The 24299-nt window shown below is 44.1% G+C and overlaps 1 protein-coding gene across 3 annotated transcripts in view; it reads left to right on the top strand.

Annotated features, from left to right (window-relative positions):
• The window catches only part of CACNA1E (calcium voltage-gated channel subunit alpha1 E), a 494249-nt gene that overhangs the window by 466389 nt on the left and 3561 nt on the right, over positions 1-24299 (top strand). For 2 of the 3 annotated variants that reach the window (XM_083621522.1, XM_083621521.1), the window contains 7 exons: positions 466-573; positions 1698-1798; positions 2821-2927; positions 7228-7336; positions 11387-11515; positions 14440-14620; positions 23875-24065. In XM_083621522.1, coding sequence (XP_083477648.1) covers positions 466-573; positions 1698-1798; positions 2821-2927; positions 7228-7336; positions 11387-11515; positions 14440-14620; positions 23875-24065 — 926 coding nt within the window. The remainder of the gene's footprint in view (positions 1-465; positions 574-1697; positions 1799-2820; positions 2928-7227; positions 7337-11386; positions 11516-14439; positions 14621-23874; positions 24066-24299) is intronic. The other variant, XM_083621523.1, reaches the window with a different exon arrangement.

Below are 24299 nucleotides of genomic sequence, written 5' to 3' on the forward strand. Positions count from 1 at the left end.
ATTAAATTTTGTCCATTTTTCCTGGTACTCCTCCTCCTTCTGGTCACGGACTCTTCCAGTCAGGTCGGCTAGCTCCAAAAAATCCATCATCTTCATCTGCCATTCTTCCACTGTTGGTACTTCTTGCATTTTCCACTTCTTAGCTAATAAGGTTTGAGCAGCAGTTGTGGCATACAAAAATAATTTAACATCTTTCTTCTGCAATTCCAAACCTGTTATTCCAAGAAGAAAGGCCTCTGGTTTCTGTATAAATGTATATTTCAACATTTTTTTCAATTCATTATAAATCTTTTCCCAGAAGTCTTTCACCTTGGGGCAGGTCCACCACATATGATAGAAGGTACTCCACTGCCACCTGAGTTTCTTTGGGAAAGAGTGGAGTGCGAATCTGATTGGTAATGTGTGCCGTTGCCTAGATTTGTCTGAGCAGTTTGTTCAGTTTCATTTTGACCCACTTTCTCCTAGGCGGTGCAGACTGGCAACAGCTGGACTCCGAGCTCCAGAAAGAGATTTTGACCATCTGGCCTCACCTTTCACAGAAGATGCTGGACCTGTTGGTGCCTATGCCAAAAAGTGAGTTATTGTTTAGGCATTGCAGCTGCCAGGTCCCTATGATGACAGGACTGGGATGTGGGAGACTGGAAGAAGTAAGAAACTGTAGATGGTTGGAAGGACAGATGGATGGATACATAGATAGATATGCTTGATTGCCAAAGAGTGAAAAGAAGAGGGAGATAAACGATCACACTTACCTCCTGATTCCTGGCCATTTACTTTGCAGATATTTTATATGACCATCAAGTGCTTTTTTCTGGGGGTACGCAGGGGTACACATACCCCTAAACATGTTGTGGATATAAGTTTGGCCTCATTGAGGGGCAGTATTTCAATATGAGTCGGAAAACGAGAGTACCCTTAAACATTTTTTTTTTTTAGAAAAAAAGCAATGTGACCGTCTATCTTTAGGTCCCAGGCATAAACATGAGAATGAAATTCTGAAGTATTTTCCTGCTAATTCTCATCTCCAAGTAGCCAACCTTTGGAGCAATTCACACACACACACACAGTAGCGTCGCAATGGGGGGCAGGGGGCGGTGTGCCCTGGGTGCCATGTCTGGGAGGGTGACAAGAAGGCACCCCGTGGGGGCTCGCAATGGCGCGAGCAGCCATCGTGCCACTGCAGCCGCATGTGGAGGATCCTCCATTCGTGGCAGCAGCCGCGAGCAGAGAATCCTGACACCGTCCGTACGGCGCTGGAGCGGCGCCACCGGCAAACCGCTGTGTACAGTGCATGTGTGGTGTCGCTACGTAAGGCGCATGTGCCGTACATAGCGATGCCGCACATGCGCCCTATGTAGCGATGCCCTGCTCTGGGTGCCACGGCGCCTTCGTTCGCCCATGCGCGCGCACACACACACACACACACACACACACCTGCACACTTTTAAATTCAGTTTTAGCAAAAAAAAATTAGGCCTGAACAGAAAGACACATTTTTCAGGAGGTGCCTCAAACAGATAGCCAATGGCACCTCCAGATTCACAGAGCGAAGGGCGTTCCTTTGTTTAATGAACTTGTGTGGTTGCTTCACAGCCATGCAATGACTGGCATGTCCCTGATTCAACTTTCTGCACAGCTGCTATTGCACCTGAAGAGCGTCATTTCTGTTAACATAGAACTCTGCCTTTTACTTCCAGCTACGGACCTGACAGTTGGAAAAATCTATGCAGCCATGATGATAATGGACTATTATAAGCAGAGTAAAGCTAAGAAACAAAGGCAGCAACTGGAAGAACAGGTACAGGTCCACTGCAAAAAGTAACAGCAATCCCACTGCATTGAGGGTTGAGAGTTTATGGAAGGATACTTGCAGAAGAAAGGTCAACATGGGCAGCTGGGAGTTATTTGTGCAGGAGTTAGCAGATGACTTCCAACCTATTGATGCATTCCGTATTTGGTTTTTCATGATTGCCTTAACTGTTAGGCTTGTTTTCTGCTGTTTCTCCAAGGAGCTCATCTTGACTTATGTACAGTTTCCAGCTAGCCTTTCAGGCAATTTGCAAGGAAATGGTGGCCCTGGGAATAAACGGGCAGGGGGCAACACAGAAGGGGGTCAACGGTGTCTCCCATACTGGATTCCATAAGGAACAAGCCATAGCATATGTCACATTAATGCCTCCATCCCCGGGGGTGGGGGTGGCGGGGTGCATTCCCAGAAGTGAATGCCATTGATTGTGACATCCCATTCCACCCCATATAAACCATGCTTACAGCCTTACTGTGGTTCATGAGCAATGGAGAAGGCATGATTTGTCTTATAAGTAACCACAAAGGCTTAGAAATTCCCCCCAGTGCAGCTCATCTAACAGGACCAGATCAGATTGGGGGAAACTCTAGCGGTTCCCTCCTCCTTTCCCCTGCAGTGGTACCTATTTATCTACTTGCACTGGTGTGCTTTTGAACCGCTAGGTTGGCAGGAGCTGGGACAGAGCAACGGGAGCTCATTCCGTCGCGGGGATTCAAACCGCTGACCTTCCGATCAGCAAGCCCAAGAGGCTTGGTGGTTTAGACCACAAGGCCACCCACGTCCTATGGCCAGAGGAAGAGCTGGGAGGGCAGGGGAAAGGATTCAACTTCTCTCACTCACTTAGTTGTAAGATACACACACCCAACTGACTTCAGATGTCCATGCCTAAGAGATGCAGTTCCCTATCACAACTAGATTCACCCTTAAGAAACACTGTGTTGTTTATTTACCAATCTGTATTTTGCATTGAGACTATGTCCCCCTCCCCTTTCTTATTATTATTTTGAATTCAGAAAAATGCCCCAATGTTCCAGCGCATGGAGCCTTCCTCTCTTCCTCAGGAGATCATTTCTAATGCCAAAGCTTTGCCTTACCTCCAGCAAGATACCCTTTCAGGACTGTAAGTGTAGATGTTTGAGTAAAACAACATGTCCATGCGGGCATTTCTGCGTATTCGTGCTGCGGTTGTGTTGTATTCTAAATAGCACTAAATATACAATGTGCTCTTCCCAGGCTAAGGGTGGGAGAGAAATAATAAATTTGGACTCCCTGTGATCAGCAGGGGAGGAGAGCATGTGTGGGAGAGTTGTCCCACCTGCTTGCTCTGATGCAGTTTAGCAACGGGGAGGGACAACCAATAGACTGTTCCCCTCCTCCACTGCAAGAAAATAATCCAGTTTGCATTTTAACATGGGCCTGCTTAATTTGCACTCCACAACCAATACAAGAACCGTCATTCAGCTGTCCTTCACAATTTGCATTTTGTGAGGCAGCTCTCCAACAAATATATGCATGCAAAATGGGAAGAGGAAGAGGAAGTGCACACACAAAAAATGCATGCTGGAAAATTGCTTGCAAAAGTGTGTGTGTGTGTGTGTGTTAGTCACCATAGATAGCTCAGTTGGTAGAGCGTGATGCTCTTAATCTCAAGTGGGTTTGAGCCCCATATTGGGCGAAAGATTCCGGCATCGCAAGGGGTTGGATTTGTCCCTTCCAAGTCTACAATTCTGTGATTCTACATGAGGCAAGACTGCATATGCTGGGAGTGTGCAGATCTTTGTGGTACCGCAAACTGATGCAGGAATGGGGCAAAAAATGTCTGAAGAATGGAGAAATGAGAAGCGGAGGAACCAGAATTGACATAAACATCGTTCCGTATTCCAAATGAGGCACTTGACGTATGACAGCCATACCCCATTCAACTGAGTTTACAGGTGATGTAAAAATTGGGGTTTGGCTTTTGCTGCCCAATTCTCCAAGGGGGTCTGAGTCCCCCAAGTCCATGATCGGTCAGAGAAGAATGGATGGAGTATGGAGGCAGGATCCAGTGGAAAGCAAGGCAGATATTTATTTTTCTGTTGCAGCAGAGTTCTCTCCCCTCCTTGAACAAAAGTGTGCAGGAACCTTTAAAGACTTTGGACATTGCCCAACCCCCTTAGCCAAAGACCACCCCAAAATCATCATACATACATCACAGAAGGAGGCAGTCTACAGCAGAAATCCTGTCTTCCAGGATACCTGATAATGGTCACTGACTGCATTACCTGGGCAGCCTGGCCATTCTTTTGTGATGGTTAATATTTTAGTTCCTGAATCCAGGTCACAGGTTCACCCTATTCATACACGAATACACCCTTAAGACCGGATTTGTAGGTGAAAAGACAGTGGGAAGGCTTTCCTCATTTGCCTCCCTTACTGCAGAGGAATATTTTGAGGTTAATGGGAGAGTCAAAATGGCTTCAGGATTACTCTCCTGCACTATTTCAGACACATGGTTTATATCATTGGTAGGCATCCTAAGGCCCGGGGGCTGGATCCGGCCCAATCGCCTTCTAAATCCGGCCCGCAGACGGACCGGGAATCAGTGTGTTTTTACATGAGTAGAATGTGTCCTTTTATTTAAAATGCATCTCTGGGGCATAGGAATTCGTTCATCCTCCCCCCCAAAAAATAGTCTGCCCCCCCCCACAAGGTCTGAGGGACAGTGAACTGGCCCCCTGCTGAAAACGTTTGCTGACCCCTGGTTTATATATTTAGATATGTGTCCATTTATGAATATTTATTCTACATTTGAGACCTTAGAATTCTTGTAACACAGGCAGTTCAGACAATATTGCCATCCCCTTGTAGAATCAGCCGATATTTTACCAGCAACTGTTACCTGTTTTTCCCCTACCATGGAAAATCCGATTTGAAAAGAATGGAACCGTTGCAAAAACTCCACAGGTGTGACTGTTCCTTGTTGCTATTTTCCCTTATTTTTCTTCAAGCTCCTCCTGCTGGTTTCTGCCTGATTAATTGCTTCCTCTTTCCACTGCTGCTAATCTGACCCCCCTCCAATTAGAGAATTCCTGTTGCTTCGTGTGTGTATGTGTGTGTGTGTGTGTGTGTGTGTGTTTAATTACTCTTGCTGCAAAGGGGGAAGGAATTACAGTTTCTTAGAAAGGGCAGAACGTTAACTCTTCTTTTAGAGGAGAAAATTCACAACCAGAGAGAAAGTCACTCTGCATGAACTGTTTTCTGTGGCGTGTGTGTGTGTGTGTGTGTGTGTGCGCGTGGCAGGGGGGTGGGTGGAGAAGGAACAACTTCTAGAAATGGAAAACACCAGAAGGTTTTCTCTTGGGAATAGTACCAGGAAGTCTAAAGGAAGAAGACAAGACATTATATTTGTACACAACAGTAACCGCAAGGCTATTGATTGCGAAAAATTGGAAAAGTGGTATTATGCCGACAAAAATAGAGTGGCTTGCCAAATTATTGGAGTACTACAATATATCCAAAATTATGGGAGAAATTGGAAGGATCTCAAAAGAGAAGATAGACAAGGACTGGAAGGTGTTTAAAGGATACTTGCAAAATTATATTGAAAAATCAGAGCTCCTATTAGAATAAACAAGTTCCGTTATAAATACTGAAATACTAAATAAGATGGATAACGATGTGTAATAGAAAAAGAAGCCTGAAATTAAGGTAAAGGTGTGTGAAAGAAAGTAATAGAAGTGGAAAGAAATTGCAATTGAGTAGATTGGAACTCTAACACAAAGGTGGGGTGAGGGGTGGTGGATGGTGATGGGAAAAGGAATTATCTGTGGGACTGAATGTAGGTATGTTTGTATATATTTAAGGATTGTATGAAATGTATGTTTGTATATTCGCAATATGTGTGTATTTTATAATAATAATAATAATAATAATAATAATAAATATTTTAAAAAATTAGAAATGATTAGGTAACCATGAGGAGGAGTTGGGAGAAAGGTGAGGAGGCTCGCACCTGCTATGTGACCAAAACATAACAGAATGTGCATGTGGGGGAACAGCATATATCCTCTGCTGCAAAATAAAAGGGGAAAGCAACAATTAAAAGAATGCTACCAGCTCTCCATCTGAAAGTACCAAAAGACATAACAGAAATAACCAATAAATGGGAGACAAATCTGAACTGGGTCTTACCATGGCAAGTGCATCATTCTAGGGAACAGAGGCAATCATGGGTACAGTGCTATCAGCAGTGTTTTCCACGACAAGAGAGACTCAGCGTGTTCCCAATATAATCTACAGAAGATGCAAAATTGCAGAGAAACCAGCCCTGATCATGAAGGCTGAATGAGAGAAAAGGCCAGAATGGCCCCTTGTTCCTTTTCCATTCCTCCTCCAAAGTTTTCCAAATCCTGTGATATGTCAAGGCATGGCCTCTCTCCCTGCCATTCAAAGTCTGAATGTGGAAAAACAACAACAACCCATTGATAGCATTTTTTGAACTCTACATGCAGTCTAGAAATAACTTCGAATGAAAATGTTATTCAGAGAAACCCCCTGCATGTACAAAACATTATTCCAGCAACATATAGGCCACTGTGGAAAAGGTTTTCTCTGATTCAGCCCTTGTTAAATCACTTTTGGCTTGTCAACCAACTGTACATGTTCCATAAGTACTACATTTACTTGGGCATATTTATTTGGAAGGAAAAATAGTTGATGGTACAGCTGTACGGGTGACACTATTGATTAAAAAAACAAAACAGCTGATAGGGCAGGTTTGAAGACGGCATTGTTTTTTAATCTTTTGCTGCTGTGTGCAAATTAAAATTGGCTTTCTTATCCTTCCTGCACAATCTAGGTTCATAAGCCCATTGAGTTTAACAGGACAGAGTTAAGTTGCATGTGTGACCTCTCCCCTTGGAATAAACAGGATTAAAGTGGACCTTACTTTGGCTGGATCATACCCCTTGTGTTTATTAATATATGGCTAGCTTAACAATAGAAATAAAACCATAACACCTTAAAAGGTCCAGCGGCTTCTCCCAAAGAGAACTCCACAAACTCCACACAGAGAAGGCCCCGTTTCTCCTCTAAATGAATATTTACTTCTAATGGCAGTGGCCTCTGGAGATCTTCGTAGAATCGTAGAATTCTAGAGTTGGACGGGACCATGGGGATCATCTAGTCCAGCCCCCAGCAATGCAGGAATCTTTTGCCCAATGTGGGGCACAAACTTCCTGAGATCAATAATCTCACGCTCTACTGGCTGAGCTATCCACTGCGCCCCAGAGAAAGCGTTGTTGTTCATCGTGGAGTAAGGCTCTTAATGAAATGCTGCAAGGTCTTCTGTTTGGTGGGAGTCAGAGAAATAACCGACAGGAGTTGGACCATCAGAGTTTTGTGTTCTCCTTTCATTTGAAGCTAGGTTAACTTTACAGGAGCAGCAGGAGCGGGTTTCCTTCCCTGAGCCCACTCTCTCCCCAAGAGATATTCCAGCTGGCTTGCATGGATCCGTCCCATGGGGAATATCAAGAGCAGCAATCTCTGGTAAGTCCATTTATGAATGTTTCTTGTGCTATCCTGTTGCGTGGCGAGTCCCGCCCCCCCAGTGGAAATAATGGCACATAACACAATTATTAAGGTTAATGGGCCACAACTTTATTGATTACGGGTGATGAGTGGTATTGGCTTAGGCATTGGTCCTAACCGGCTATATCTGACTTCAGCCCGTCTGCTTGAAGTCCAGGAAGGGTTAACCACCAGTAGGGGGAGTCCTGCTGATGCACATCGACTAGGAACTCCCCCAGGGTCACCGATTGGGGGAGTGCCTTAGGCCCTCACCTCCATAGGCTTTGGACAGGGCCACGCCCCCCGGAATCCTTTATCAGACTACCCTTCAGTATGTGGGGCAGGTGATGGCGCTGCCTCCCCTCTTCCATCTACAGAGCAATACCAATGCCTAACCGTCAATACCAAGAAAGTTGTGACGATTTGCTACGTGGTAGGCGGAAACCAAGTGGCTGGTGCCATTTTGCCAAGTGGAAAAATTCCTACCAGGCTCCTCAACGGCGACCAACCAAGGTCCATAGCAAGGTCAAAGAACGAAAACCTTATAGGGTGGGAGGGTGGGAAAAACAGGAACAGCTGGCAGACAGCAAAGAGGGAGATCCCTGGCCACATCCTGGTGATGCGGCCAGGAATCCCCCCCCCCCCCAATCGCACGTTGGGGCTGTGAAGCCCACATCTCCACCTCCTCCAAAGGGCGGAAGTGGCTTTCTGCACTGCTTCGTGTGAAATCCTGGCACTTTGGGGGTGCCGTCTAGGGTTCAAGCATCGGTGTGCTTGCCTATATAGACGGCTTTACTAATCTTACCTCTTCTCCCCTTCTAGACCTTTATTCCTAGGAAATATTCTGCCAGTCTTTCCAAAAGCCATCCTGTGGGGTGTTGTATTGAAACTGGGCCAGGTTTAATTCCCTCCCCTTTGTTTATTTATATCCACCTCAAGAGGATAAAAAAAGATACGAGTTCTCCAAAATTCTGTCTGGTCACACCCTGAGCCCTTCTTGTCAAATGGCAGCTAGAGAAAAGGAGGAGACGTGTGATGATTGTTGGGAACATGTGCCACCATTCCTGGATTCGTCTCTGATAGGATCATTGGGATGCCAAGAGCAGCTGACTACAGAGTTCAACCAGGATCAGGCCTGAATATGCGGCAGGTTTTACAAGAAGAAGAGTGAACTTCTCTGTACGCCAGGCAAGGCTCTATTGTCTACCTGAGCAACGGTATTCATCTGGGAAATATCCACTCCTTGTCTCTCCTCTTAGAGACCTATCAAGGGGTGCTGATGTCATAGCTGCACAACTAGGATAGACCTAATGAACACACTCAGCCATCAGAGTTTGCCGCTGTCCTACAACCACCTAGAAAGGAGATTTCTGGTAGGCAGGACCTCTTGTCTGTTCCCGATAGGAATCAGGGTACTAAATGGTTATCTTTACTATGGTTCTCATGAGGTTTACAAAAGTAACAATAGATGCTCGCAAAATGTATTGCTTTGTCCTTATTTTAATCTGAAATGTATTCAAAAGCTTGAACGTTACTGGATGTTGCCTTCCCTTCCTCTTCCAAACCCAAATAAAACACGGTACAGTGGTACCTCTGGTTACGAACGCTTCTGGTTATGAACGCTTCAGGTTACAAACTCTGCTAATCCGGAAGTAGCTGCTCCTGGCTGCGAACTTTGCCCCAGGATGCGAATGGAAATTGCACACCAGAGGCGTGCATGCAGCGGGAGGCCCCATTAGCGAAAGTGAGAATCAGGAATAGGAATGGTTTTAGCTTAAGAACGGACCTCCGGAATGAATTAAGTTCGTAACCAGAGGTAGCCCTGTATCTGTGCACTATGTGCAATCAGATAGGTTTTTCTTTTCAAAAGCAGGGGTTCCTTCAACACTATTTTATACTTATTCATATTCATTGGATTATTTCCCTGCCCTTCTCCATAAGGCCTTGGCGCAGGTTACAACAATAGAATATACAATTATAAAAACACATAAAACTGTTGCTTTCGACTGTTTCTTAGAGATTCTAAGAGACTTTTAACCTTAATGAATGTTCAGTGACAATTTTAGCAACTAGAGAATCAGTGAATGGATAAGCCCTACTGGAAGGTACAATCATTCTTGCAACTGTAAATCCTTTGGCTATGGACAGACATGTTTTGCAGAAGTTTAGAAATGCAAAATGTATGCAAACTAACGATTAATAATCAAGTCAGATCTTTGGGATGCTATCAGTGGTTACTTCTGGCTTAAACTAGTTTTTAAAAAATTCATTGTTCATTGAAACTGTTGATAATGCTGGTCTTTTCACAGGTTGGTTTCCTCTCATTTTGTAGTCATTTCATCAGGTGGTTTATCCAGGGTTTAAAAAAAACAACAACGACAGTATCCAGTGCTTCTGGGTTTGTGTTCATCGTGTCTCACTGCTGGTGTCCATGCTGCAAAACTAAACTGTTTAGTCACATCACACAAATGTGAACATATGCCTCTGACCCAAGCATACACTCAACTTTTCAGTCGGCAGCACTAGTGTCTGTGTGTGTGTATATGGTTGTGCGTGTGTGCACATCTGTGTGCCACCCATGACACTTGTTGCACTTCAGTGCTATATAAGTGTGCCTCTCCAGTCTGCTCTGTGTGCTTCTCAGAGTGTAAAGTTTGTATCACACACAAAACATACAGTGTGCATCCTCGTGCTCTTTCCCACTTCAGCCTGAAACAAGAAACTGCAGGCAATCTTTTGCCAGACTCTTCTGTGTGATGTCACTCCTACCAGTGACATACTGGGCTGGTTTGTATAAGGCTAGGTGAGCCTTAGGCTTCAAGAAGGAATTCAGATGGTGTCCCTTCTCTTTTCGATGATCTTACCATGTTGTCTGAACCTGGACAAACTGTGGTTAATCTTAACCATGGTTTATGGAATCCTGGACAAACTGTGGTTAATCTTAACCATGGTTTATGGAATCCTGGACGAACTGTGGTTAATCTTAACCATGGTTTATGGAATCCTGGACAAACTGTGGTTAATCTTAACCATGGTTTATGGAATCCTGGACAAACTGTGGTTAATCTTAACCATGGTTTATGGAATCCTGGACAAACTGTGGTTAATCTTAACCATGGTTTATGGAATCCTAACCATGGTTTATGGAAACAGGCCTACTTCAAACCATAGTTTGTGATTCTGGCTTGTTCTCACTAACCATAGTTAAGATTAACTATAGTTTAAGGTTTGGATGACATGTTAAACTATGGTTTATCTAAAATGGAAGCTGAAGCTTTCTGTCTCCCCACTGCAGCCATGCTGGGGGGGAGGGAAGGTGTAACATGTGAACCGAGGGCACGCTGCCGTTCACCCTCATAAGGCTAAACAGTGGTTGCATGCAATCTGAGCCACTGTTCCCTGTTCTTCCCCCACCCAATAAAATAATTATATTATTTATCATTGTTGCCCCTAATGAAAATGGGCATCAAACAAAAATATCCCAACACTTTGTTCATGTCCGGAAAAGTCTTTACTAATTGATCAGATAGAGAGAAACACACATAATCTGCTGGGCTTTAAAAAATCAAAGAACAGAGCCCACAGAGTGCATATATATGGCATCAAGAGCATTTCTGCCAGTGAAAGTGCTTTGAGAATTGCAGCTGGAGATAAACCAGAAAGGCACAGAAATCCAGCCCAGTGGTTCCCTTTGAATGTCATTGATTTAAATCCAAACTTATGTCCAAAAAACACACACACCATCCAATAGGAAGAAAAAGCTGTGCTGGATTTCCACACTCAGATAGACTGAAACCAATGCACCTGTTACTGTTAAATATTCCTAAGCACACTTCCTTGCTTGCTAGTGAGTCCCAACGCGCTTAGGATTTCAGTCTCCTGCTCCCTTTCTTGCCAGCATAAAGCACTGTGTTTTCAGTACACTTCTAAAGCCATTCCTAATGCACTGATGAAAAGGTCATTGGCAGCAGATGGCAACCTGTGTGATCAAGCAAAACCCCATGAGCTTGGCTGTGTGTTTATTTCCAGGAGCCAGAGGTTAGAGAGTTTAAAAGAGTACAGCCCTCTAACTGTGGCAGCTACCTCCCGGTGGATACTCAGGAACGAACTGTATCTGGGAGGGCCTCTTCCATGCCACGCCTGACTGTGGATCCCCAGGTAAAACCAAGTGAAACAATGACTGAACAAACAGGAATTTAGCATGACATGAGATGCATGAACCTTTCCCACAGGAGGCTGATGCTTAGCTTTAGGGTGCATAGGCTAAAATTTGTCACTGGTGTCATTTGAGTTGGCCGCCTACGAGGCAGTCCTCCATCCCCTTTGACAAAAGAGTTGGAAGGCTCCGCGGTGTCCCACCGAGATGGGGAATATACTCTCTAACCACCCACTTTGCAGATGGAGAGCTGGAATGCAGAATTAGTAAATTGTCCAAGGCCACCATGGGGCAAAGCAGGGAATCAGCCATTCCGTTGCTCAGCTTTCACACTAATCCTTCCTGCCACCTTCTTCCAAGACTGCAGTGAAACGTAGCAGGTTTGTGCTTTGAGGAAAACCACCTTCCAGCTCTCCTTCAACCAAGACTGTTGCTGGTGGCAGCAAGAATGGCGACAGTTTGGAAGAGCCCTTCTCCCACCCGGAAAGTATTTATTTATTTTCTTGGCATAGCCGCCACCTCTTTCAAATCTATTCCCATTGTCCTAAGACACTTGTCTACATGGCTGCCACCAAGCATTCTGTCCTGATCAGTCTTGGCCATACTTCATCTCTTTGTCTGTTGAGCCAGGGTTTGTTTTTCCCCCCTGTCTGTCCGTCTCGTAATCATTTTTGATTAACAGAGAGATACACACTTTCCCAGGTTTGTAATCTTAAGCCTATGCTACTTTGCGGTAATTAAACTCTCACTCTCAGCTTGAAGGGCCCTTGTTTGCAAAAGTTGTTGTCAACGTCTGTTGTGTCAGCCTGGCAGTGCTTGCATAAGCAAATTGTGAGGGAAGCGGGGACTTTGTACCCTTCAGTCATTCTGCTGAGAAATCTGTGCTTGACAACAATGGCAACTTGACAGCTGAGTTCTGCTGTTGCTCCCTTGGCGCAACGATTTCCAGTTCCAGAAAATCACACCCTAAAGTGTCGTCGCCCCCCCTCGATTCTAGACACAGAGAGGGGCGTCCAGTAACAGCTGGCTGGACCCACAGGAAGGAGAACGATAGAAAGCAAAACCAGAGTTTTACAGGAAGGCAGGAGCTTCCAGATGGAAGGGTAGAATGAATGGGAAGGGAAGGGAATCTCAAAAGTAATGAAATAAGCCTAGGAGCAAACGGGAAAAGGGGGCAGGAAGTAGGCTGAGAATGGACTTGGTGAAAAGGCAAAAGATGAGTACCGTATTTTTCGCCCTATAGGACGCACTTTTTCCCCTCCAAAAATGAAGGGGAAATCTGTGTGCGTCCTATGGGATGAATGCAGGCTTTCGCTGAAGCTTGGAGAGCGAGAGGGGTCGGTGCGCACCGACCCCTCTCGCTCTCCAGGCTTCAGGAAGCTATCAGCAAGCCTGGGGAGCCCGCGGGAGTTCCCGTAGGGTTCCCTAGGCTGCGGATAGCAGCCTGCTGTCCGGAGCGCGGGGCGCGCTGAAGCCGCGGCTGGGGGGGGGGAATAATTTTTTTCTTTATTCCCCCCCAAAAAAAACTAGGTGCGTCCTATGGGCCGGTGCGTCCTATAGGGCGAAAAATACGGTAAATGAATTAGGAGTGGAAAAAAGAAGGCTTTTGCTAGCAGAAAATTAAGGACTGGATTTATAAATGAGAAAGAGCAAACTGCCAGAAGAGGTGTTTTGTTTTTTGTTTTTGTTTTTTTTAATGATAGCTATGGGAATTAAATGGAGAATTTGACATTATTCAAATTCAAGGCCTCATTCTCACAGGTGAAGCTATATCTGGGCTGCCTTGCTTCAGACTGCAAGGGTGCGCTCATGTGAATTAAATGTTCCTTCATACAAAAGAAACAGCCAGGATATAGAAACCAGCATGTCAGAGGGAAAGAGGACAGTTTTGTACACCCAGGGAATTTTTAAGTGAGGGAAAGCATTCAGTCCCCCAGTGACTGAAATAGTAGGGCTCAGACTATCACTTACCATTTCAGTGAAAAGCAGATTCAAAACAGAGCCAGACAGATAATCTGAAGCTGGGAGACACTAGGTGTTGCTAGCAAAAGCAGTATTTGCAGGAGGACATACCATTTTTATTCCAAGGCAGAATTTCAACTAGTGATCAGCCTTCTTGAGCAAATCAGAGCAAGCCATCCAGAGCCCAGACTCCTTTTCTAAGATGAGGAGAATGGCCAGAGTCTATTGGAAGGCGAAGATGCTCACACTCCCCCTTTCAAACTCCCATGTAGTCCCCCCCTTAATTATTAAGTTTTGTTCTGCCATTGACAACCCCAGCCCTCCCTCAAAAGAGAGAACCCAGAGTGTTCCAGGGGTATTTGAAATGAACTATCAGCACCCAGTAGATAAAATATACTCTGCTATTGCTTGATAATATAGCATGTCCCATATCCGCCCATTTCTACCTGCCAAGTCCAGATTCTGTGCAAGTTTTCAGCCTGACTCTGAAATCTGCTGATGTGATTTGACACAGCAGATTTCAGGAGCTGGTCCATTCATGTAAGTTGAGCAGGACATCCTGTAATAGATGGATCTACACAGACTCGCCGGACATGAGTTCCAGTAGTTGCCATCAGGAATTGAGGGGAACAGAGTCTTATTCAGTCCTTAAATCTAAAATTCTAGTCTGTCACTACTTACGAGGAAGTGTGGGACATCAGTGGGGCAGTTGCTGTCATTCTACCAGTATGTTAATTCTGTTAACATAATCATAATTAGAAGTACATGCCCGCCACAAAATTCAGTGGGAGTGGCTCCTCCAGACCCATCTGCTGGGTTAAGTGCCTTTACACTTTCCCAAACTAGGTAAATCCTTGTGACATTATATATCCTGAACTGGTAATAGCAAATCTGCCTCCTGAACAGCAGCAGACCCTTGCTAACCATCCTGCCCACCCCCAACCCCCATGGGATACGTTTCCAGGTGGTTACAGATCCAGGCTCCATGCGACGCTCCTTTTCTACTATTCGAGACAAGCGGACGAACACCTCCTGGTTAGATGAGTTCTCCATGGAAAGGAGCAGCGAAAACACCTACAAGTCTCGCCGGCGCAGTTACCATTCTGCACTACACCTGTCTTCAAGGCGCCTCAACACAGATTCAGGTAAATGGGAATGGGAGTGAGATGGAGCTTTTTTTTTTTTTTTTTTTTAAATGTCATATATTGATTTGTAGTAACACTTGAGACTGGAGACTCTGAGATCACACCGTCTCAATTCCTTCCCCAGTAAAGGCCAGGAGAGTTATCTTTGTATTAGAAAACGAATGTGGCCCATTAACATTTGCTCAGGTTGTGTAGCTAACTTCTGAAATGAGAATGTCACGGTAAACTCCTCTCCTGCTAAAATCCATGACCCCTGGGTTAGCAACACTGGGAAACTGCTTTTAGCTGGATCTTGGGGGAACTAAGCCATTTCCAAGGGATGTAGCGAGAGGTGTTTTACATTTGCATGTTCAGACCCAGAAACCTCCCCCCTAAATAAATTCACACTTGACTCAAATTTTGGTTTGGGTTTTTGGCAGAATTTAGGCCACAACTTTATTGATTACAGAAAGTGACTGGTTGCATAGGCTCTGGTTCGACTAGCTCCCTGCCATGCAGGTAGCGCTGACCCAGGGTTCCAGCATAGGTCAGCCAAGGGGGAACACCTGGATAAGCGGAAAGCCGGGAACAGGCTATCTCTGCCACCCAAATGTCCCGCTGGACTCAGGCACGGGCACAGCCCCCTCTCAGGGGTTGACCAAACCATCGAGTCCCTGGATTCCTTTAATGGAATACCCTTCACATAGGGATGGCGAGAGCATTCTCCCATCCCTATCACCTGAACCAGAGCCTATCCGCAACCTTACAAGTTGTGACAATTTGCTACGCGGCAGGCAAAACCCAAATGGCAACAGCCAATCAGCCAAGTGGGGAAAATTCCTGCCGTGCCCCTGTCCCAACGACAGACGACACATGACGGCATAGCAAGGTCAAGTGCAAAGCCATAAAAGTAGGGAGAGGTGGGCAGGTGTTCCGAATGCACGCGCCGAAAGAGGAAGCTCTGGGTCACGTGCCTGGGCATAAATAGGTCCCTCAAACCGTTTGGACTGTGTCCCATTGGCCACATTGCACCCAGCTTTGAGGGACCTACCAATCGGGTGTTGTGGCTGACCAATTGTACCCACCCACAATACAGGGTGTCGGTTTTCCAGGTCTCACAGCAATACGTGCCCTCTTTAAGGGAGGACCTGATATATGGAACTGACACATTCCAAGAGAAAGGACACGCATTGACAATGGAGGTGCAGAGTGCTTATCAATATATAACATTAAAAAATTACTTTGGGACACCGTGACGCTAATATGCCCATTTTTTGTGCACCTGCATTTTTAACCTTGGCTGGCAGAGTCAAAGGAAATTTGGCAAGCTTACTCAGAAAATTCTCCGAACAAGCTAAATCCATTTTTACTAGCTTTTTCTACAAAATCTTACAGTGTTGTGCACACCATGAAATACAGCTTTTCATGGTAATTTAGCTGGTGCCTAGCTACCACTAAATAAAGCCGAACAATTGGCTGTCTACAACATTTGCTCAACCCATCCCGAAATGGTTATCTACATCACTGAGTCTCTTCTAGTTTACTTCCAATGTCCTCACAGAGCTTGTTTTCTGTAATGCAGGTACCAAGTGGACTTTCTTCACTTCCCCACTTTTGTGTATGTGTGTTACATTCGTATTTCTTGTGTGTGGATATTGCATGTTTGTCACTGGTGAATTCCATCTTATTATTTGCAGCCAAATCCTTCCGAATTATTCTGTTGCCAAAAGTGTAGGGAGCCACCTGTAAACTTTGTATTAACCGCAGATTTTTGGCAAGCCTACCTTATTGTTTTGTCCAAGTTGTTAATTATATGTTTTAAGGATGGCACAGCCAAGATTACCTCTTGTTGCTCTCCTTATTGTTACTGTCAAATGCCAATTGTGAATTCTGTTCTATAACATATATAGCATATAAACTTTTCAGCTGAATTGTCTTACCTGAAGTTAATCCTTATAAAAGACTCTCCTTTCTTTTTATCTGCCAAAAGCAATCAATCAAAAAGGAGGCTTGATTTTGTATGAATTGTTCGCAATTCAACTCACTGCCATTTAACGCCTTTTTATTCTCCGCAACAAGAAGGGCTAACCCAGGGTCAGCAGACTTTTTCAGCAGGGGGCCGGTCCACTGTCCCTCAGACCTTGTGGGGGGCTGGACTATATTTTGAAGGGGGAAAATGAACGAACTCCTATGCCCCACAAATAACCCAGAGATGCATTTTAAATAAAAGGACACATTTGACTCGTGTAAAAACATGCTGATTCCCGGTCCGTCCGCGGGCCAGATTTAGAAGGCGATTGGGCCGGATCCAGCCCCTGGGCCTTAGTTTGCCTACCCATGGGCTAACCTATCAACCTCCAGATGTTGAGGAACTACATTCGACATCATTCCCTGACCACTGTCTATGTTGGCTGGGATTGATGATCTAACAACACAGTGAAGGCCAGAGGTTATTCGCCCGTGTTCTGCAGCTTACAAATTCTTGTTCTGCTTTGCTACTAACCTAGTCAGGTGTCACTGTGTGAATCCAGAATCTCCACATGTCTTTTGTTAAGAGAGAAACCTCATCATTCACTGGTTTTGACTTATTCAAAAATATTCACTAAAAAAAAAGACATTGCGTTCTCATAACATGGATTTGTCTGTTATGTGTAAGTACTAAGCCAATTTAGCTGGAGAGAGGGAGATAGAATGAGGGGTTTCCCCCCTCAGTATAAGAAGTGGGAATGTTTGTTTTTTGTTTTTTTCAAGAGGAAAATTCCTCAAGAAACAATCCGCCGCATCAGCCTGCTTTGGCTTGTTCCCTATATCCACAAAACACATCCAAACTTTATTTACGTACTTACTTCCAATATTTATGCACCACCTTGTAGGGCAAAACTCCTCTGCGGCAGCTGACACCAGAAGAGTAATACATAGGTAAACCAAAATTAATAAAACCATCATCCCCAACTAACAATGGTAAAAGAATTATGACATTAAAACAACAGCAGCTAAAGCATTATAGAGCACATTTTGAAAAACAGCTAGAATTAAAAGAAAAAATCAGGGTCCATTTTCAAAGCCAGTAAAGTCAGAGCTATATGTATTTAAGGAGGGCGTTTCACCCATTTGGGGCCACCATCCAAAAGGCCCTGTCTCACATACATATTCACTTTTCTGTTGCCGGGTGGGCAAGGGGTCTAAACAACCACACCTGGCTTTGCACTCAAGCCACCAGTACAGGTTAGGTTACAGATCTATGTGTATTTCATTTTTTTTTTTCATAAAATATTTATTGAAGTTTTCAAAAGAATTAAAAAAAAAACAAAAAACAGACACACACACAAAAAAACAACAACCAAAAGCAGACATATATCTTTCATTAACATTTTTCCTTGACTTCCCCACATCTCCTCTTCTTGTATTCCAATTCAATTTTTAGTTCAACAAGTTCCTATCCCCAAATTTTACCTTATTATATTTAAATCCTTTTGTTTAACCAATTTTGACATAAATCTCAATCTTGATACATCAAATCTTATTCTTAATGCCTTTTTCTAAAGTCGACCCCAATTCCATTTCACGATTTCCCCATTTTAATCTAAAATAGCAAAACAGATTATTTACAAAAAAGAGTATATTTATACCGCCTTTGGATACCCAAAACCCCACTCCCCACTTTTCCCGGTTTCAATCCCCAACCAATGTCCATCAATCCATCTGGTATCAGCCTGGTAATCTCACATCCGAGGTCCTTAAATCTCTTTCCTTTCCTCTCTGCCGGTTTTCTTGATAGTCCTTTATGTTAAACGCCAGATCTCGGAGAAGCTCTATCCCCATAAGGTCCATACTTCTTCCTGCCAGGCCACCATATTTAAAATTGTAATCCAAATCTTGTTTTTTACTTCTTTTAAGACCAAATGTCCCAAAAACTCCTGCTTCCACTTTGGTCAAATTTATCTTTCCCTTTAAGTCCATCTTTACAGGCCTCTGGCCTGCCAGGTCTCCATATTTATGATTGTAATCCAAATCTTGTTTTTTGCTTCTTTCTTTGATCCTCTGCTGCATTATAGCTCCTCCTTCCTTTCCCTCTAAGTTGTCATATGTAGCTTCTTTAAATTTCTCAAGTTCCTTTTCTTGTTCAGCTGCAAGAGTTTTTAGTTCAAGGGCACAGTCTTTTTGTTCTGGTACAGAGACTTGAGTCGAGTCCCTTCCAATTTCCACAGGTTTGTTTGCTTTTTCATTCAATATTATGACATTTTTAGCCAAAACAATGCTTTGTTCATGAAGTTTTCCCAGGCTTCGAAATATCTTCTCGAGTGCCGTCTGTATTTTTCCACTTACAGCCATTCTGTAATGTCCCAGAGCCCCCTCTAGGGGAGTGCTGGTTACTTAGTATTCCTTCCAGTTGTAAATCCAAAAGTCCTTTATTTTCCTTGGTTTTCGACAATTTGTTACCTATATGTAACCAATATAACCAGCCGAGGCAATAGAAACAAAGTTCTCTCTCTTTTTTCCCTCTCAGCTTTGACAGCTAATTTGACAGCTGTCAAAGTCTTTTAAATCTCTCCAACAGGCTCCCTCGCGGATCGCTCCCAGGTCCTGGGGGAGGGGTATCAATCCACTTTCAAAATTAATTCTTATCCTCCAGCACATTCACTTATACTGCCAAAACGTGAAATTAGTTACTTTTGACTTCCCACGAAGAAAATGTTCTTTTCAACCTTAGTTATCTAGTCCTTGCTTTAAAATGTTTACAAAAGGGGGAGACGGACTTCCTCTTTACGCCTTCCCCGCTCGTGCTGAATCAAAAAGGGGTGATTTTTAATGTCCAATTTCCGTAATACTCACGGGTTGTTACTTTTAGTCCAAATTTCAAAGGAAGAAGTCAGCGCTCTCCAACCGTGGCATGCGGCTTCGCTTCGCGGAGACGGGTAGACAGCTCTCAGCTCCGCGCCGCTCACCCCCGGTATGTTCCGGAGCCTTTAAAAAGGCTCCTTTGCAGCGGGGGGGGGGACGCAAATGGAGCCCGCCGAGCCTTCAGTTCACAGGCTTCCCCGCCTGTGATTTTTTTCGGGTCCCCGCTTCGCCGTAGCGGTAGAACCCTAGCTCCACAAAGCAGATTTCCTCCGGAGATCGGAGGAAATCTGCCATTACAGTTGCTGGCGCTAACCGGAAGTCAGATCTATGTGTATTTCAATAATAATAATAATAATAATAATAATAATAATAATAATAATAATAATAATAATTTATTATTAGTACCACGCGCATCTGGCTGGGTTTCCCCAGCCACTCTGGGCAGCTTCCACAAAGACCAAAAATACACTAAGATGTCACACATTAAAAACTTCCCTGAACAGGGCTGCCTTAAGATGTCTTCTGAATGTCAGGTAGTTGTTTATCTCTTTGACATCTGATAGGAGGGCGTTCCACAGGGTGGGCGCCACTACTGAGAAGGCCCTCTGCCTGGTTCCATGTAGCTTTGCTTCTTGCAATGAGGGAACCGCCAGAAGGCCCTCGGCGCTAGACCTCAGTGTCTTGCAGAATGATGGGGGTAGAGACGCTCCTTCAGGTATACTGGACCGAGGCTGTTTAGGGCTTTAAAGGTCAACACTAACACTTTGAATTGTGCTTGGAAACATATAGCCAATGTAGGTCTTTCAAGACCGGTGTTATGTGGTCTCGGCGGCCGCCCCCAGTCACCAGTCTAGCTGCCGCATTCTGGATTAGTTGTAGTTTCTAGGTCACCTTCAAAGGTGGCCCCACGTAGAGCACATTGCAGTAGTCCAAGCGAGAGATAACTAGGGCATGCACCACTCTGGCAAGACAGTCTGTGGGCAGGTAGGGTCTTAACCTGCGTACCAGGTGGAGCTGGTAGAAAGCTGCCGTGGATACAGAATTGACCTACGCCTCCATGGACAGCTGTGAGTCCAAAATGACTCCCAGGCTGCGCACCTGGTCCTTCAGGGGCACAGTTACCCCATTCAGGACCAGGGAGTCCTCCACACCAGCCCGCCCTCTGTCCCCAAAAAAACAGTACTTCTGTCTTGTCAGGATTCAACCTCAATCCATTAGCCACCATCCATCCTCCAACCGCCTCCAGGCAGTTCAACTGTGTAGACATTTCAGTTCTGGCTACAATTAATCCACTGAGCACACAGGGGAAAGCTTTGGCTGTGATTTAAAGGGATAGCTCATCTTCCTTGAGTTTATGCCTTTGGAAGACTTAAATTTGAAGGTATGCAGCTTTAATTTTGCATGCCCAGCTTTCCTAACTGATGAGTTCAGCTTATACTGAAGTAGAAAAATTTTGTAGAGAATGGGCTTGGAGACAAGGTAGCAGCAAACAGCCAATTTAAGACCAGGACAGGTTGGAGTAAACCCAAAGAGAGCTTGGCAAGCAAAGTATCATTTGGAACGTGCTCATGAAATGAATGCAGAGCCTTGGTTGCTGTACATAGGATTGTGGGTGTTGTAGACTTGCTTCTTTGTATGTGTGAGAAGAGGTGGGCTGCAACATTCTGCGCATCTAGGTGCAGGCATGCTGCAGTTTGGTACAGCCATAAAGAAGGGAGCTGAGAAGTCCAGGCAAGGGTATAACAATACTGAAGCGCTGTTCTCTCTCTCTCTCTTTTTTTTAAAGAAATATTTATTAAGATTTTACAAAAACAAATATACAAAAACACATAATAAAAGAAACAAAAAAGTAAGAATAAACACACAGAAAAAATAGTAAGAAAAATTAAAAACAATTCTTTTTCATAACTTACAACTCATTTGCTTGTTTCTTTGACTTCCTCACACCTCCCCTTCTTGTATTCCCATTTAAATAATCAAATCAGCAAATCCTTACCCTCTTTCATTTATCTTATCTCTATAACTTAACATTTTATAACTCAGTATTTTCATCCATTATCAATTCATTTTTGCATATTCTTATTAACTTTGTTGCTAATACCACTTATTTCCAATCCAACATCATTTTAATTATGTTTTTACCTATTTATACCCTTTTTCCATATTCTTAAAGCATTACAGCTGGAAACCACTTAATTTCTATCCAACACCATTCTAACATTCATTAATTTTACAGTATTTCTGTAGATAGTCTTTAAATTTCTTCCAATCTTCTTCCACTGTCTCTTCTCCCTGGTCTCGGATTCTGCCAGTCATTTCTGCCAATCCCATATAGTCCATCACCTTCATCTGCCATTCTTCCAAAGTGGGTAGATCTTGTGTCTTCCAATACTTTGCAATAAGTATTCTTGCTGCTGTTAAAGCGCTGTTCTCTCGAAGGCTATGCTGAACGAGGGGGAAATTGGCAGATCTGCCGGATCCGAGGGGAGCGGAAATGAAAACTGCATTACCTCCTTCAAAAAGCTGTACTGGGAGCTTTGCAAATATGGTCCCGAGACAAAAGGATGCTTAGGAAGTCTGTCCTCTGGTTTTCACAACTTCCGTTCCATACTCACTTTGAACATGGGCCTCATCTGCCATTTTAGAAGTGGCAAATGACCCACTATTCAGGCTGTGTTACGCTGGCACAAAGCAGGTGTAGCAAGAAAATAAGACTTTTGGTGCTGTTTCATTTTGACCTTTTTAACCCTGTGGCAGAAGTGGGGGTGTTATGTACTAAGCTTGGATCCTAGAACAATAGGCAAGTAGGATTCTAGAATTCAACAACTGATTGGCTTGCAGGAAAAGACCAATCAGGCTCCAGGAGGAAGTTAATCAGTGTATTAGGCTGGTAGGATGGTAGAACGCAACAACTGATTGGCCTGCAGGAGAAGACCAATCAGGCTCCAGGAGGGAAGCAGAATCAGCCAATCAGACGGGACTCATTGTGTAAAAAATGTATATCTTATAACAATCTAATGCAATACAAGAATGTGATAATAAAACAAAACTTTAAAATAAGCAATCTACATCAAATGAAGTAACATTCAACAATTATTAGAATAGTACAAAATAATAATATCAACATATAAAAGTTAAAGAGAAATTCACTCAAAGTTGCAAGAAATAATTTCTAAACTATGATCAGTAAAATAATGGCAAGTCTCAGTACATAAAATAATACAATACAGTGGTACTTCGGGCTACATACGCTTCAGGTTACATAGGCTTCAGGTTACAGACTCTGCTAACCCAGAAATAGTGCTTCAGGTTAAGAACTTTGCTTCAGGATGAGAACAGAAATCGCGCGGCGGCAGCGTGGTGCTTCAGGTTAAGAACAGTTTCAGGTTAAGTACAGACCTCCGGGATGAATTAAGTACTTAACCTGAGGTACCACTGTACAAATTGAGAAGCAGAGACTAGAGGGTGGAGCAAGGCAGGTGGAAGGAGGCCTTGCCTGATGGAGTCTCTCATTTTCCCTGACTGGCCTTTCCACATAACCTACTGTAATTGGCTCCATGATGGCCTCGTGTTTACTTTAGGATCCCTGAATGACTGGGATTAGACAAAGAAAAAGAAATACTCTTATTGATGTATTGCATATAATTCAGCTTTTCAGCTAAGGAGCTCAAGATAGCACGCATTGTTCTCCCACCTCCATTCCACCTCCATGTTTTGTCCTCACACAAAAAGGCTAAGTGTGAGGAATAGCAACAAGGCTGAGGTCAGCGCTTGAACTTCGTAACTGAGTTGTGATTTGAACCTGAGTTCCTTACTGCTAATCTGACAGAAGGGGAGACCATAAAACAGTAAAGGGCTGAAAAAAATAGGGCTGTGTGCAGGATATGTTTTGGCTACGCTGCAGAGGAGCAGGAAAATGAAAAGGGTTTTGTAATATACCCAGAGTCGCAAAGTGATTTCATGCTCTTTATTCAGCTCATAGTGGTGAGGAGGAATGAATGAAAGTCCCCTCAAAGCATCTGCTTTATATACATTATTTACACAATGGGCTGCACATGTTGGCTAATTCCGGAATTCTACTGTAAGCCAATCAGGTTGTGGATTCACTTCTATCTGGAGCATGATTGGGTGGTTCCTTCCAACCAATCATACTGCTGCATTGTTCTAGGACCAATCAGACTGCTGCATTCTGAATCCTATTGTTCTAGGACCAATCAGACTGCTGCCTTTTGGATCCTATTGTTCTAGGACCAATCAGACTGCTGCAGTTTGGATCCTATTCAACTCAGTACATAACAGGTTTCTAGGTCCAAAGGTTATTCAGAAGGATAAAGAAGACATCCTACAATTGTTAGATACTGGTTTGGGGCTGAATACAAATCAATGAGGACCTTCATGTTACTTTCTTGTAAGCCTGGCTTTGTCCTCGGCAGGCCATCGATCTGACACACATCGGTCAGGAGGTAGAGAGCGAGGCCGATCCAAGGAACGCAAACACCTACTATCTCCAGACATTTCCCGCTGCAACTCAGAGGAAAGGAGTCCACAGGCAGATGGTGACTCTCCAGAACGACAGCAGTCGAGGTCTCCAAGTGAAGGCAGGTCGCAAACTCCCAACAGACAGGTGAGTGGGAAGCTTGCAAAATAATGTAGGTAAGAGGGAAGTGAAGCAAACACACCTTCTCCCTTCCCAGTATTTAGGGCCAGTTCACATGTGCTTGTGCATCACTCAGTATCTCATCCCTCGTTTCAATTGCAGCCTTGGCCAGGGAATGCCAACATATGGGGCAAGACTGAGAAACAGCAGGAGGAAGTAGCAAAATGTACAGCAGAAGTACAAAAAGTATTTGGGAAGGGG

Source organism: Podarcis filfolensis, assembly GCF_964270895.1.
Source record: "Podarcis filfolensis genome assembly, chromosome: 6".
Taxonomy (NCBI): domain Eukaryota; kingdom Metazoa; phylum Chordata; class Lepidosauria; order Squamata; family Lacertidae; genus Podarcis; species Podarcis filfolensis.